General features: G+C 46.9%; 1 protein-coding gene across 1 annotated transcript in view; it reads left to right on the top strand.

Annotated features, from left to right (window-relative positions):
- Window positions 1–16,511, top strand: part of SMS (spermine synthase) — a 68,097-nt gene that overhangs the window by 30,196 nt on the left and 21,390 nt on the right. The window contains exons 2-7 of the mRNA XM_056131188.1: window positions 1,054–1,174; window positions 5,736–5,829; window positions 6,561–6,625; window positions 9,671–9,846; window positions 10,712–10,866; window positions 12,126–12,215. Coding sequence (XP_055987163.1) covers window positions 1,054–1,174; window positions 5,736–5,829; window positions 6,561–6,625; window positions 9,671–9,846; window positions 10,712–10,866; window positions 12,126–12,215 — 701 coding nt within the window. The remainder of the gene's footprint in view (window positions 1–1,053; window positions 1,175–5,735; window positions 5,830–6,560; window positions 6,626–9,670; window positions 9,847–10,711; window positions 10,867–12,125; window positions 12,216–16,511) is intronic.

The raw sequence follows: 16,511 nt of genomic DNA, 5'->3' as shown, positions 1-16,511 counted from the left end.
CCCAGCATCCCATATGGTCACCCGAGCACCGTCAGGAGTAATTCCTGAGTACAAAGCCAGGAGTAACCCCTGTGCATCGCTGGGTGTGACCCAAAAAGCGAAAAAAGAGAGAGAGACAGATAGTGACCTCAGGGCTGCAAGCTAGGCTCCCTGCAACCCCCCTCAGAAGCAATTTGGGCTTATTCCCCCCATCCTCCATAAACAGGACCATTTTTTTTTACAAAGGCCAGAATATTCACAGATCTGTGGCCATTGGGTGATGAGCAATTATCAGCAGTTGACTTTACTGTATAGCATTGAAATTATGGCAGTCTATTTTATTTTTTAATCTCCTGTTTCATTCTAGCCCATTCTGTTCTAGCCTATTCCATTCTGCCTGAAACGTGCCACCCTGATTGTTTAAAGGAAGCTAAATTTCTCCCAATCTGCGGGTTTTTATTGGGACCCAGGTACCGAGCCCTTCTTGGAAGGGGCCTAGTGAGGTCTCTGGATCTAGGAGGGCTTCACCGGATGTGCCTAGGAGTTGGACCCATGTGCAATTGTTCCCTTTCTCCCACTTAGTAACCTTGTTACTGAGGGGCACCATTTCAGTCACTACTTTTCCAGTCGTAAAATAACTTGTTCATTCTTGCCACACACCTGGGAATGCCCATCAACCATGGATGGACATGCCTTTCGTGTTCTCAACTGACTAGCCTCATGATTTATTTACCCTGAAGCAGCCTCATGGTATTTGCCATTCTTTGATGTCTGATTTGGTTGAACAGTTTGTTCAGTTTTTTGGGGTGGGGGGTGTTGGAGATCTCTTGACACAGCTGTTTTGCGGTGGGGTATTGGGCCTTTGCTCTTCTCACAGTTCCCTGCCGCCCCCCGCCCCCCCCCCCCCCCCCCCCACTAGCCAGGGTTGAGAATGATGAATGAATGTTTCTAGCTCACAGGGAGTCAGTGATCCCGGTTTCAGTTGTCTTACAAAACGGTCAGGGGCAAACAGCCTCACTCGCTTTCTGAGCTCACTGCGTCCTGACCCTCTCCCCTTCTGCTCTTGTTCCGCAGCTGATGGCGAGACCATTCTGAAAGGCCTGCAGTCCATTTTCCAGGAGCAGGGCATGACCGAGTCAGTGCACACCTGGCAAGACCATGGCTACTTGGCGACATATATCAGCAAAAATGGCAGGTGAGGTATTCCCTAGGGCCCCCTACCCGGATCCCCCTGCTTAGGGGGAGCATCGGGCAGGCCCCTCCTCTACTCTTTGTTGGGAGAGATGGATTCGGGCTATACCACGTGGTGCTCAGGGACTGTTTCCGGCTCTGTGATTAAGGATCATTCCTGGCAGTGCTTGGGGGTCGACATGTGGTGCCAGGGACTTGAACAAGGGCCATATAAGGCAAGCATCTTACCCTCCCTTCCTGACCCATCCAACTCATACTGTTTTTCTGGCCTGAACTCTTCTATTTCTTAGAGGCCTTTACAGAGGAACCTTCCTTCTTTTTACTGCAGTTTTTGAATTTTTTCTACCCTAGAGACCAACTCCCGTCTTCTAAGAGCAGTTCGGGTGTGTGTGTGGTGGGGGGAGGGGATTGGTGGTGGCAACTGGTAGGACAAAGGGCCACAGGAGAGAAACAGGCTTGGTTAGAAGGGGATTGGAGTGGAAAAACACTTGTCTAGAGCATTTAGAATATACATCCCCAAAGGGATTTTTTTTTTGACAAGAGCTATTTGCAAATTGCTTCGGAAAGCAGGAAAAAAAATACAAATTAACATGCTTCGTTTAAAAACTTTCCACATGAGGCTTTCCTTCTTAGATTTTAATTTGTTGGTGGATGACTCCTGGCAGGGTTCAGGGAACCCTGGGGGGTGCCTGGGATGGCACCTGAGTCGGCTGTCCTAGCTCTTCAGCCCCTAGTGCCACTCCCTGTTACCTGACCAGCCTCACTTCTCAGAGGGAGTGCTGCTTTTTTTCTTAAGCTTTGCTTATGGACTGTGATGCTGAGAGCCCAGTCCTGTCATTGCCAATTTTTTTTTTTTTTGCTTCTTTTTGGGTCACACCTGGCGATGCACGGGGGTTATTCCTGGCTCTTCACTCAGGAATTACTCCTGGCGGTGCTCAGGGGACCATATGAGATGCTGGGAATCGAACCCGGGTCGGCCGTGTGCAAGGCAAACGGCCCTACCCGCTGTGCTATCTCTCCAGCCCCCTGTCCTTGCCAGTTTTACTTCTTTTTTTTCTCTCCTCCCTGTCCCCCCTCCCCCCCATACCCCCTGCTGTGAAGTGCTTGGGGGTCACTCCCGGCAGTGCTCAGGGGCCATGTGCGGTGTTGGGCGTGGAACCCAAACCTCCCACATACCAAGCCGGGGTGCTAGCCCTTTGACTTATCTCCTAAGCTCTTCCTGTTTCCCCTTGGCAAGGTATTTCTTGCCTAGGCATTTATTTCTGGCTCTAATACCTTGAAGTTGGCACTTGACCGTGCCTTCTAGCATTCTTGATTTTTGTGTAGTTATGGTGGAACTGTTTACCAGAACCACCCAGGTGGTTAAAAGGTGGCATTTCTCATTTTTTCCTTTACCTTGGCCCCTCTCCATTTGCTGCTGGTATGACAGGCAAGAAGATATTATCAGCTCATCCAGGGGGCTTGGGCCTGGACTTCTGTGGGGTGGGGCACATCTGGCGGTGCTTAGGGCGTACTGCTGGCTCTGTGTTCTGGGATCACTTTTGGCAGGGCTCAGGGGAACCCCATGAGGAGTCAGGGATCGAACCCAGGTCAGCCATGTGCAAGGCAACCTTCCTACCTACTATACTATCTCCAGCTCTCTCCAGCCCCCTGAACTTCATTTTGAAGCTAGGTGAAAAGTCAGCCCAGTGTTGTGATGAGGTGTCACATTCACCAGTGCTAAGGGGCACAGGCAGTGCTGGAAGTGGAGATGACCTCACTTGAGCCTTAGCCCTGATCCCTTGCAGATACATGTTTTGCAAAACATACACTCTGGCCTGTATTTATTTATTTTTGCTTTTATTTATTCTTTTTTCCCTTTTACTTATTCTGGCTATATATTCATGCGTGACGTACTCGGTATGCCAAACACAGTAACAACAAGTCTCATGATGGAGACGTTACTGGGCCCGCTCGAACAAATCGATGAACAACGGGAGGACTGTGACTGTGACTGCCTATATAGTCTTACAGACTTTTTCTTATAATTTGATATTTTTCAAGTGTTTTATTATTTTTTTTAAAAAACCATGGCTTATAGTTAGAAGTAACCATTTTAGTTTTGCTTTTTTTTTTTTTTTTTTTTTTTTTTTTGCTTTTTGGGTCACACCTGGCGATGCATAGGGATACTCCTGGTTCTGCACTCAGGAATCACCCCTGGCGGTGCTCAGGGGACCATATGGGATGGTGGGAATCGAACCAGGTTGGCCGTGTGCAAGGCAAATGCCCTACCCACTGTGCTATTGCTCCAGCCCCTGATTTTGGTGGTTGGTTGGTTAGTTTTATGGGGAACACACCAGACTCTTCAGGGCTTAATTCTGGCTCTGTCCTCTAGGGTCAGTCCAGATTGGTTGTGCAGGGGGACCATATGCAGTGCTGGGGATCAAACTGGGATTGGCCACATGGAAGTAATTTTATTCCTATTTAAGTAATTTTAAATAAATACATATATTAAGTAACACATTTTATTATTGAAGTAATTCAGTTATACATGCAGAATCACCCTTGCTGCAGGTCACATGCAGTCATGTTTCATTTAAAAGGTGGGAACCTGGTCACATCCACTGATGAGTGCAGGGAGCTCTATCTGTCAGAAGGCACATACCCCCATCACTTTGTCCCTTAAATAAACCCAACTTTTAAAATATTTAAAACCATTTTTTAAAAGTCTGCAGGCTGGAACTGGCTTTCAGGCTTGCAGGGAACCAAGCAAATTAAACCTGCTGGCAGCCAGCCATTGTTATGGCTGTTTCGGACTTTGAAGGTTATTTGGAAAACCCAGTTTGCCCTGCCTATCTTTCTTCCTCATCAGGCCATGGTTGTTGAAACCTAGTGCATTCACCTCCTAGGGTGGCATCTTAAAATTCAGTTTTCCAGGCTTGCTGCTGAAGTCACTTTTCCAGGCCTAAGAACCTTCTTTTGCAAACGTTAGCTTTTGACTCTGTCTCTTCCCTAAAGGGCTGGAATGATAGCACAGCAGGTAGGGCGTTTGCCTTACACACAGCCAACCCCCGAGTTCAATTCCTCCGCCCCTCTTGGAGAGCCCAGCAAACTACCGAGAGTATCTTGCCCGCACGGCAAAGCCTGGCAAGCTCCCCATGACATATTCGATATGCCAAACACAGTAACAACAAGTCTCAAAATGGAGACATTACTGGGCCCACTCGAGCAAATCAATGAACAATGGGAGGACAGTGCTATATAGTGCTAAATCTTCCCTAAAATCGATGTTGGTTTCCGAGCCTTCAAGAGGTGACTCTAAACAGAAAACAAATGCATTTGCCAGGTAAACTGGGTCAGTGCAAAGGGGAGGCACGGGAAAAGTGAGGAAGTAGACACTCTGGACAGTACCACCAGGGCCTGGTGACTGTAGGACTGATAAAAGACAGCACAGAAGACTGGGGAGATAGCACCTAGGGCTGTCACGTGCTTTGCATGAGGGGGTCCCCCGGTTCAATCCCTGGACTCCCAGGTAGCAGCTGGAATAGCCTTGGAGCGCTGCTTGGTTTGGTCCAAACTAAAAAGTCCGTACAAGGTGCAGTGTGTTCATTAGCATATTGACATGGGCTGTTGACATGTACCACGGGGCTCACGCTCAACTGTGGTTCCGGTGACACCTATGATAGTGCTGGAGTCAATGTGAGCAAGTCTTGCTGACCCCATGTCACTGGCAGGCTGTGCCTGACACCTGTTTAGTCCCCACGGCGTGGGAGCTCACCCCACTGCCTGAATTTGAAGGCAGCAGTGGCTCTCGGGCCAAGGCAAGACTATGTTCTTTGTGGAAGAAGGAAAAGGCAGTCCCAGTCTTCTTCGCCCACCTTTCATTTAGCAGAAAGGAATCTCAGGAGAGGACTGTAGCAGGATTGTTTTATTTGGGAAAAAAAAATGAAAGGACTACACGATTTGCACAGGGAGGCCTGGATATGATCCCCTGCACTTTATGGTCCCTTGAGCACTGCTTGGCATGGCCCAAAAGCCAAAAAAAAAAAAACCATCCCAGAACATATGTGAGTGGGAGAAGACAGACTTATAAAAAGGGTGGGGGGAGGGAATGTGCAGGTGACTGTAAAATGGAGTGCCCCGTAAGTTAAAGGGGGCACTTTAAGTAAAATAGCCCACCCAGACAGAGTAGGGGGGGGCGCGTCCAGCCATACCACAATGGCCCTCCGCCCTTATCTTGTAAGGCTGATGATTCTGATTTGCTTTTTCCAAGTTGCCTTGGGCTGGGACTTTCTTTGCCATGGAGGCCCTTAATAGAGCTCATCAAGGAAACGGACTTGGAGCTCTGAGAGTTTTTACTCAGTCTGGCAGGACTTTTGTTCCTATTGAAGGTCTCTCGATGGCTGGGCAGCAGGGTCATTCCCAACCATTCTTGATTTTATGGCTTCCTGGAATTCATTGTTAAGGGGCCTCCTACCTGCCTTGTTAGAGGGCACAGGAGCATTCCTTTCCATTGGAATGGGGTCTTTATTTTCCCCACGGGCTGTGAGATCATTCCTGACCTTGCAGTATCTTTTCCTTTGTAGCTTTGCTAATCTGAGAATTTACCCACATGGATTGGTGTTACTGGATCTTCAGAGCTACGACGGCGATGGACGCGTGAAAGAAGAAATTGACGGCGTTGGTTTCCCACTTGTATTTATACTTAAGTATTCATGGAGCATAAGCTCTATCTAGTTTAATGTTAAGACTTCCTTTCACATACTTGCTGATTTCTTGGTTAATTGGGAACTTTTCTCCCTGCAGATGAGTAACTTGAGAAGAAAAACAGTTACTCAGTTGTTGGGGGATCTGCTGTCATATTTCCCCAGACTGCTTGAGTCTGAGTAGTGATTTTATTGTAAATATCTCGCCAGAAGGACACATCTGGCTCTATCTACATCATTCTTTATAAAGGCTTGCCCTTTCTGCCTTTTCTGTTATTTTGTTGGTACTTTTTTTGGGTTCATTTTGGGGCCACACATGGTGGTGCTCAGGGGTTACTCCTGGCACTGCACTCAGGGATCACTCCTGGCAGTGATCACATCGGACCTAATTGGATGCAACAGATCAAACCCCGGGTTGGCCTCATGCGAGGCATACACCCTCACCGCTGTACTATAGCTCCGGCCCTGATTTTTGTTGGTAATTTAGACTGAAGGTTATGTCCACACCATGCAGGAGACTTGGCGTGGGAGTGTGGACTCAGGCCAAGCCAGGAGACTGCGGAGGGATGAGGGAGGACAGGTGTATCTGGGGATGTGCCAGCATCACACAGCTCTGTCAACATGGCCCCAAGCTCCTGGGCAATAACTAGCCATTTGTCTCAGCTTAATCTGGAAGCCCACTGATTCAATTTCTTTTCACTGTAGCTTTTGAACAAAGTAGAAGAAAGAATGAGAGAACTGAGTCAGGACTGTACTGAACGGGTGAAGCGGTAAGTCTACTCCCAAACATCCCTCTGTGTTTGTTTAATGAATAAAATAACCTGTATTGGTTCTGGCCCGGAGTGCTCCCTACTTCAGATGTGGAAACCTCAAAAGTCAACTTCAGGGGCTGGAGCAATAATAGCACAGCAGGTAGGGCGTTTGCCTAGCACGCGGCCAACCCAGGTTCAATTCCCAGCATCCCATGTGGTCCCCTGAGCACCGCCAGGGGTAATTCCTGAGTGCAGAGCCAGGAATAAGCCCTGTGCATCGCCGGGTGTGGCCCAAAAGGCCAAAAAAAAAAGTCAGCCTCAGCTTCTGGCGGAGTAGCAGACAGCACTAGTGAGGTCTGTTCAAGCAAAACATAGCATATAAGATGTTTACCCCTTATTGCGCTGTTCCCTCAAAATGGAAGTATATAGAGCTTTCTCCAGCTGACAGCACTCTCCAGATGGGAGGATCCTTATCAGCAAGAACCAGGGCGTTTAAATCCGCATGTTAAATTTGATCATCCTTAGGAAAAAGCGGGACAGATGGAAGATAACGAGAGAGTTGTTTGACCCAGTTGCTGCGAAAACCAGAAGGGGCTAGTGAAAAGAACGTGACTCAGTGCAGAACTGGATCTTTTTTTAAAAAAAATCTGCCAGAGAACTCAGGTTCATCCAAGTTCAGTTTAGGAGTCCTCGGCCTCTTCCTCAGCCTTCAGAACTTGGCCGTATCCACATCCTTTCCTGTCCTGATCCTAGTTTCCTGCTTGCAGAGCTTTCTGTGTCTGCAGCCAGGCACACAGGCCCCTGCTAGGTCATAACATGTTTTAGGAACTCAGCAATCAGGAAGGAATTTGCCAGCATCAAAATGTTGGTGCCACATTTGTTCCGTCCAGGAATGACATTGTTACCAGTTGAATCATAAATGACTACCACCCGCAGAGCGGACTGCCTCTGTGGCCTGTGAATTGAAAATGTGCACTTTTCACTAAGAAAGGATGAGATCCATGGGACTGGAGCGATAGCACAGTGGGTAGGATGTTTGCCTTGCACGCGGCTGACCCGGGTTCGATTCGCAGCATGCCATATGGTCCCCTGAGAACCGCCAGGGATAATTCCTGAGTGCAGAGCCAGGAGTAACCCCTGTGCATTACCTGGTGTGACCCCAAAAGCAAAAAAAGAAAATAAGAAAGGATGGGATTCTTTTTTTTTGGGGTGGGGGCAAACCCAGCATTGCTCAGGGGTTACTCCTGGCTCTGCACTCAGGAATTACTCCTGCTGGTGGTGGGGGACCACATGGGATGCTGGGAATCGAACCCGGGTCGGCCGCCAAGGCAATCTTGTCCCGATGGGGCGCCAGATTTTCCAAGCCCCCTCTGCCCATATGCCTAACTTTCCCCACTGCTAAGCTTGTTCACCTGAGCGATGAGTTGAAGGGAGGGAGGAATCAGTTGGGAGTAAATCAGTTTCGGGCAATTTGCTTTGCAAATCTCAGCGCTCCTTTCCGATACTCGTATTTCACTGTAGAAAGCTCCAATCATTTGTGCCAGGATCGGGGCTGTCCTTTTGGAAATGAGTATGAAGGGCAAGACTCGGGGCAGGCACATGAGCAGGAAGAGCCTGGCTGGTGATGGTGCAGCCCCCTGTGTTGGGAGCAGGGCTTGCAGCCGCCAAGTTGTATTCTGGTTGCATTGGCCACACCCCTTTGCCAGGTGTATTTTCCCATCTTTTACTGTCCTCTGCTGGTAGTTTCTAGTATATTCACCCTGTCATAAAAATGAGAGAGAGAGAGAGAGAGAGAGAGAGAGAGAGAGAGAGAGAGAGAGAGAGAGAGAGAGAGAGAAGAGAAGAGTGGCAGGCTGTAGGGGGGTGGTGGGAGGGAAACTGGGTGCTTGCCTTGAATGCTGCTAACCCAGGTTTGACCCCGACATCCCATTGACCATGTCCAGGTATGGCGGCATCAAAAAAAAAAAACAGACAAAAGAATCTTCTAGGTGCCAGTGTTACTGGTGAAGCCTTTTTTTTGGGTCACATTGGAGACACTCAGGGGTTATATTCGTGGCCCTGCACTCAGGAATTACTCCTGGTGGTGCTTGGGGAACCATACGGGATGCCAGGGATTGAACCCGGGTCGACTCTGTGCAAGTCACACTCTCTCCCCGCTGTACCCTGGTCCCTACTGGTGAAGGTTGGTTGGGGAGCCAGGATCTTCATCTGGTCACCCTAATGAGATCTGCTTAGTAATCTCAAAGGGAAGAAAGACGCTTTGCAGGTGCTGCAGCTGTGAGTCCTCCCCTCCCCACCCGAAAGTGAACACCACAAATGAGAGGGTATGTGATCATGCCCCATGCCTATTACTGTAGCAACAACAAGGAAGAGAAGTGAAGAGGGGCAGGACCGATACAGCGGGGAGGGTGTTATTTGGCTGATTCGGGTTCAATCCCCGACATCTCATATGGTCCCCTAAACACTGGCAGGAGTAATTCCTGAATGTGGAACCAAGAGTAGGCCCTGAGTATCCCTGGGTGTGACCTCAAAAGCAGAGGAGGGGGGAGGGAGGGAGGGAAGGAGGGAGGGAGGGAGGGAGAGAGAGAGAGAGAGAGAGAGAGAGAGAGAGAGAGAGAGAGAGAGAGAGACCTGCCATAGAGGCAGGATGGGCGTGAGGGGTACCAGGAAGGATACAGGGGATATTGGTGGTGGGAAATGTACACTGTTGGAGGGATGTGTGTTTGAACATTGTATAACTGAAACCCAATCATGAGACTTTTGTAACTGTATCTCACAGTGATTCCATTTTAAAAAACGATTATTTTGGAAAAGCCCATGGTATGGCTATATGCTGCACCCATTCAGGAAACTGACCCATTCAGGAAACTTGACAGGGGTGCAAGGTGTCCTGGGGTTTGCTTCTGAGCACTTCCTTCTGAGTCTACTTTTTTGTGTGGCACAGGTGTCAGATGGGAGTGAAACACAGCCCGGCCCTCCTCTCACACCCGGGTCTGTTTCAGGTAGCCTCCCCAGAAGCAAGTTCCTCATACACCTCATTCCTGTCTTGCTTTTTTTTCCCAGGTTACCGCCCATAGTTCGAGGAGGTGCCATTGACAGATACTGGCCCACCGCTGATGGCCGCCTGGTTGAGTATGACATAGATGAAGTGGTGTATGATGAAGACTCACCTTATCAGAACATTAAAATTCTGCACTCTAAGCAGTTTGGGAATATCCTCATCCTTAGTGGGGATGTTAGTAAGTATTCCAGCCCCTTCCCTATGCTCAAGACAAAAAGACATTCATTATCATATCATCACTATTCCTGGCGGGTACCACTGCTGTGCAACTCTCCAAATCCCTGGTTGGTGTTACTGATTTTTGAAATAAACTTTTGCATCGTACTAACCTGTGAATTGCTGGGAATTTTATGCGTCATAGCAAAGCCATAACAACTTTCTCCTGACATTTCTTTTTCTACATTTTTAGTTTATGGATGATTAGATTGTATGTTAAGAAAAATAGAATTGCTTGTCTTTTAAGAAACTGTCAAGGCCGGGGGGACACCCTCCCCGTGGTGATGAGGGCATCGAATCTCGAACTCTCACATGCAAAGTCCTTGTATTTTTTTTTATTTTGATCATTTCGAATTTATTGATGCCTGTTTTGTGTAATGAGATTTTGCAAATGCTCAAAAACTTAAGATATGTGTGTGAATTTAATTTCAGTTTTTCAAAAGTATGTGTACATTTTATACTTCCTTGACCTTCGTTCCTTGTATTTTTGAAGCAAAGATCAATTATATAGTCCTCCAGTTGAGGAGATGTAATAGCTTTTAATGACGGAGCATATCAGGATTATTTGTAAGACTGATTTTTCCCCATTAGGAGATGTATGTGTGTTATCTGTTGTGTTAAGTGCCAGGTTGATGCCACTGATTACAAAAAAGACCTAAAGTCCAAAAAGTGAAATATCTTCATACATTGGCAGCGCCTAAAGATTGAAGATGAGTGCAGTTTCCATTTTAGGCTGGAATCCAGCACAATCTATACTACAGTGAGTTAGATGATATTTGGCTTTGGATAGAGTCACCATTTGAGATCTCTGTTTTTTTCCTCCCTAGATTTGGCAGAGAGTGATTTGGCATACACCCGAGCCATCATGGGCAGTGGCAAAGAAGATTACACTGGCAAAGATGTCCTGATCCTGGGAGGTGGAGACGGGGGCATATTATGTGAAATAGTCAAACTGAAACCAAAGATGGTCACTATGGTAGAGATATCCTTTGCTGTAAAAGATGAAGTTTGATAATTGTCTTTTTTAAAATTTACTATTTAAAAATTTTTTTTTGTATTCAATCACCATGAGATGCAGTTACAAGCTCTCAGGTTTGAGTTACAGTCATACAGTGTTCAAACACCCATCCCTCCACCAGTGCACATTCCCCACCACCAGTCTCCCCAGTATACCCCCCGCTTTCCAACCCCCCCCCCCATTCCTGTTAATCCTGTTAATCGTCGATTGCCTCGAGCAGGCCCCAGTAACGTCTCTTTCATCCTAGCCCTGAGATTATATTCACGGCTCTTTAGGAGAATGAGACCCATCATTGTTACTGGTATTTGGCATATTTGGTAGGCCACGGGGAGTTTGCCAGACTCTGCCCTGTGGGCAGGCTACATTCGGATAGCCTGCAAGTTTGTCCAAAGTAGGAATGAGGTAATAAGATGTCGCGCGGCCGCAAATGCGGCCGCGCGGTTCCGGGATCTGGATTTTATAGTCTCTGAGTCTTGGCCGCTGATGGGATTACACGGCGCCAGGGGGCCAGGTGGTGGGTGTGACCCCCGCCTACTGGAATTTGGAGGATCTGGGTGGAAGATGCTCGACTCCAATTCCCTCGATTCCATGGCAGACAATTTCCCACATACTCTCTCTCGACTTTTTGGCATTACGGTTTACAGGTTTACAACACAGACACAGAGAGGCCATCACTTTTGGTCCTTTATCTACTTTCAGCACAGATCTCCCATCCCGACTGATCCTCCTAACCATCATTTTCTTAGTGATCCTTTCTCTAGTCCAGCTGCCTTCTCCCCCCACTCATGAGGCAGGCTTCAACCTATGGAGCAATTGCTTCCTTCCTCTTCTTTTGACTGAACACTCATGGTCCTGTTAGGAGGCAAATGTGTATTAAAACTGCCTTGAGCAAACACTTCATTTTAGTGCCAGCCTTTTTATGTGACCGCTAACAGAGCAGAGATGATCAAGTTGAGAAGTGACGAGCAAGCCTTCTTTGGTCCTTGTCCTGTGTTCCGCTCAGCAGTTGCTCCGGTGGTTTTTTTCTTGACCAGAAATAGGAAATTTGGTCTTTTTTGTGTGTCCGGTGCAAAATGAAACCATTCTCTGCACATTCATCATTTTTTGAAATTAGTGTGACGGAGCTTTGCATTTGAGTTAACCTTTTCATTAAAGATAAACTATTTTAGAATTCTCTAGTATATTCCATTTCAAGGGAAATTTCTCTTTAACCTGTTTGGAACATTGACCAAATGGTGATTGATGGATGTAAGAAATTCATGCGAAAAACGTGTGGTGATGTCTTAGACAATCTTAAAGGAGACTGCTATCAGGTAATTGTTTTCATAAAACATCTTGAAGTCAACTGATAAAATAATTGCTATGTTATTTGTGGGAACTGGATCTTAGAAAAGCAGCTTTAAATATAATTGGCTAAGATAAGTAAAGTAAGTAGATCCTTGGGAGAGAGTCATGTGTAGTGGGTAGGTTGTTTGTCTTGTGTGCTGCTGGCTCTAGGTTTAATCTCTCGTACCCCATATGGTCCCTTGACTATACCCAGAATGATCCCTGAGTGCATATCCATGCATAAGTCCTGGGCACTGCCGGTATGGCCACCCAAAATACAGTAATTTTAAAAGATCAAAGAAATAGGGGGCTGGAGCAATAGTACAGCGGGTAGAGTATTTGCCTTGCATACTACGGCTGGCCCGGGTTCGATTCCCAACATCCCATATGGTCCCCTGAGCACCGCCAGGAGTAATTCCTGAGTGCAAAGCCAGGAATATCCCCTGTGCATCGCCAGTTGTGACCCCAAAAGCCAAGAAAAAAAAAGATCAAAGAAATATATACTCTTTATTTAAATATATACATTTCTCCCCTACCCTTCTAGAAAGATCCTGGTGAAGATTTTTTATCAGTGAAATTAATAAAGTAGATGTATACATGAAATGAAATGAAATACATGTATACCATGTATACATCAGAAATACCCAGAGAAAATTGAAGGAGATTTAGAATTTACACCTAAGTACCTCCAGCCCTGAAGCGATAGCACAGCGGTAGGGCCTTTGCCTTACAAGCGGCCAACATGGCCGACCCGAGTTCGATTCCTCCGCCCCTCTTGGAGAGCCCGGCAAGCTACCGAGAGTATCTCGCCCGCACGGCAGAGCCTGGCAAGCTCCCTGTGACGTATTCGATATGCCAAACACAGAAACAACAAAGTCTCCAATGGAGACGTTACTGGGCCCGCTCGAGCAAATCGATGATCAACGGGAGGGCCTTTACTTTTTTACTTTACCTAAGTACCTTAATAGGCAGGAATGTAGGCATCTTTATTTATTTATTTATTTATATTTTTATTAGTGAAACACCATGAGGTACAGTTGTAGACTTACAAATTTTTGTGCTTGGGTTTCAGTTATACAGTGATCAAGTACCGAGTATCCATCCCTCCACCAGTGCCCATTTTCCACCACCACCACAGGTCCCAGTACCCTCCAACCCCCCATCACCCCATCCGACCCTACCTCTGTGGCAGGGCATTCCCTTTTGTTCTCTCTCTCCTTCTGGGTGTTGTGGTTTGCAAAAGAGCCATTGAGTGGCAATCATGTTTGGTCTATAGTCTACTTTCAGCATGCTTCTTCGATCCTGGGAGGATCCTCCCAACACCCTTTATTTGGTGCTCCCTTCTCTATCTGAGCTCCCTTTTCCCCCAGCACGTGTGGCTGGCCTCCAAGCCATGGAGCAAAATTCTTGGTACTAATCTCGGCCACTCTTGGGTGTCAGTCTCCTATTTTGTTACTTTATGTTCCCCAGATGATGCAATCTTTCTATGTCTAGGGACGTAGGCTTCTTGAAGAGAGTTAATTTAAGCAGGAGAGATGATTGGGTACTTCTGTTTTGTGTGCAGTTGCTCCAGGTGACTCCTAGCTGGTGCTCAAGCAGATAAAGCAGATAAATTGGTATTTAAAGGAACAGAAGGAAGCTTTGAGAGTTTGAGATAAAGTTTGGGTGTGGTCAGTCTTTTCTGGTTTCTTGCCCCAGGGACAGGGTCTACATTAGTTGAGATTTTTTTTAATTTATTTATTTATTGAATCACTGTGGGAAAAATTACAAAGCTTTCAGGTTTAATTCTCAGTCATGCAAATATCAAACACATTTCCCTTTACCAATACTTATTTTTCACCACGAAGAACGCCAATAACCCCCCCCAACCCCTCCCAATGCATGTTGAGGCAGATGAATTCTAGTTAACACTTTATCTACTTTGACTAGATTCATTGTTTTGACAAAAGATGCACCATTATTATTTAGAGTTTACACCCCCATATCAGGCATGCTGAAAAGGCATTGTGAAATAATTTGTTTTCTACAGCTGGTCACAAACATCCCTCCCACCACCCCCACCCCGTCCCCTCCACACCACCCCACCTCTGTGGCAGGGCATTCCCTTTTGCTCTCTCCTTTTGGGTGTTCTGGTTTGCAATAGAGGTATTAAGAGGCAATCATGTTCGGTCTGTAGTCTACTTTTAGCATGCATCTACCATCCCGCAATCGCTCTACTTATGAAGGTACATTTTGTATCACTTTTTTGACTGCCCGTACTCAGTGTTTACTGAATGAGGTAGCACTGTAGCACTGTCCTCCCGTTGTTCATCTATTTGCTCGAGTGGGCACCAGTAACGTCTCACAACAAATTGTGAGACTTGTTACTGTTTTTGGCATATTGAATACCTCACAGGTAGCTTGCCAGGCTTTGTCGTGCGGGTGGGATACTCTCGGTAGCTTGCCGGTCTCTCCGAGAGGGGCGGAGGAATTGAACCCAGGTCGGCTACATGCAAGGCAAACGCTCTACCCACTGTGCTATCGCTCCAGCCCTGAATGAGGGATCTATGTAAATGTAGCTTGTTTGCATAAAGTCTTATATGTTCAGGTATAAGCAAGTGGCTAGTATAGTAAGTGCTGTAATCAAAGCACATGTTTTGGGGAGACCCTATTTAATTTAAATTTGTTGGCAGTATCAGTTCGTACTTAGTACCCCCACTTTCCTAGAGTGTATGCATCCAGTTAGATATTTTAGGGGTTGGGGCAGTCACACCTCGTGGTACTAAAGGGCTAAACAAGTGTTTGGGGAGCCAGGATCAGACCTGGGGTTTGGCTTGATTTTTTTTTTTCAGGGTTGGAGGGAGCCACACCTGGTGGTACTCGAGGGCCAAGTGGGGAACCAGTATCAAACCTCGGGGTCTCCTGCATGCGGAACATATGCTCCCCCTATTAATCTATCTCTCTGGTCTTACAATGTTAGGTTTTTTTTTTATAGGCTGTCAGGACTATATTTATATTAGAATACAGTTGTGATTGTTTTTAGGCATAAAGGATACCATTTGAGACATTAAGAAAGGGCAGGGGTGAGGTTCAGGGGTCATTAAGTTTGTTTCTGATTAGCTAAAACTTTCCACTGCGGGGCTGGAGTGATAGCACAGTGGGTAGGGCATTTGCCTTTCATGCGGCCGACCCGGGTTCAATTCCCAGCATTCCATATGGTACCCTGAGCACCGTCAGGGGTAATTCCTTAGTGCAGAGCTAGGAGTAACCCCTGTGCATTGCCGGGTGTGACCCAAAAAGCAAAAAAAAAAAAAAAAAACCAAAAAAAACCTCACCACTGCTTTTGGACACATTGCCATCATAATCCAGACTTCTCTGCCTACAGTCTTCCTTGCCCGGGCATTTCTAGTTCATGGATGAAGAAGTTTCAGTTTAGTGAGTTGAAAGGACATTTATTCGAGGTTATAAGTAAGTCTACAGAAGTGGTGTAGACTGTCTCTCCGGGTTTTATGTGGGTTAAGGAAAACACACATATTCAATGTAAACAGAAGCACAAACTAGCTGTTGTAACGCTTGTAATCAGAGGCCCGATTATAACTGGGACGCAAACCCCTGCCTTGCGAGTCAGCCTGGAAGCAGAGTGCCTGCCAAAGGCGAGGGCGGGCGCGCTTCAGTAGCGGCCTTGTGGAAACGGTTTGTTTAGCTCATTAATGAGGCGAGCCGCAGAATGAAAAAGCGGATTCAGAAGAAGACCCAAGAAACGAAGACACGCATGTGCTTGGGGGTGAGGGTGGGGGTGCAGTTCTGGGGCCACAAAGATAGGGAACTGGATTCTGGCAAAAATGAGTAACAAAACTCAACTTCTCTACAAAATAGAGATCCTTAGCGACTTCTCAAAGTTAACTTGAAGTTATTTAACATTGGGTCCTTATCAGTGAAGTCCATGTCACTGCCCTCTAGCCAGGTCCAGCAAACCTTTCTCCGGGGGGGGGGGGGGCAGCGCATAATTCAGGCCTGCAGGCTTCTCACAAACCCCAAGCCTGCCGCCAAGGGCACTGTCCTCCCGTTGTTCATCGATTGGCTTGAGTGGGCACAAACTAGCTGTTGTAACGTTTTCATTGTGAGACTTTTTGTTACTGTTTTTGGCATATCAAATACATCACGGGGAATTTGCCAGGCTTTGCCGTGTGGGCAGAGTGTTCTCAGTAGCTTGCCGGGCTCTCCGAGAGGAGCAGAGTAATCGAACCCGAGTTGGCTGTGTGAAATGCCCTACCCGCTATGCTATCACTCCAGCCCACCGCTAA

This window comes from Sorex fumeus, unplaced genomic scaffold (genome assembly GCF_029834395.1).
Source record: "Sorex fumeus unplaced genomic scaffold, SorFum_2.1 ptg000086l, whole genome shotgun sequence".
NCBI lineage: Eukaryota > Metazoa > Chordata > Mammalia > Eulipotyphla > Soricidae > Sorex > Sorex fumeus.
The sequence above is the reverse complement of the archived record's forward strand: the minus strand, read 5'-3'. Positions and strand labels throughout refer to the sequence as shown.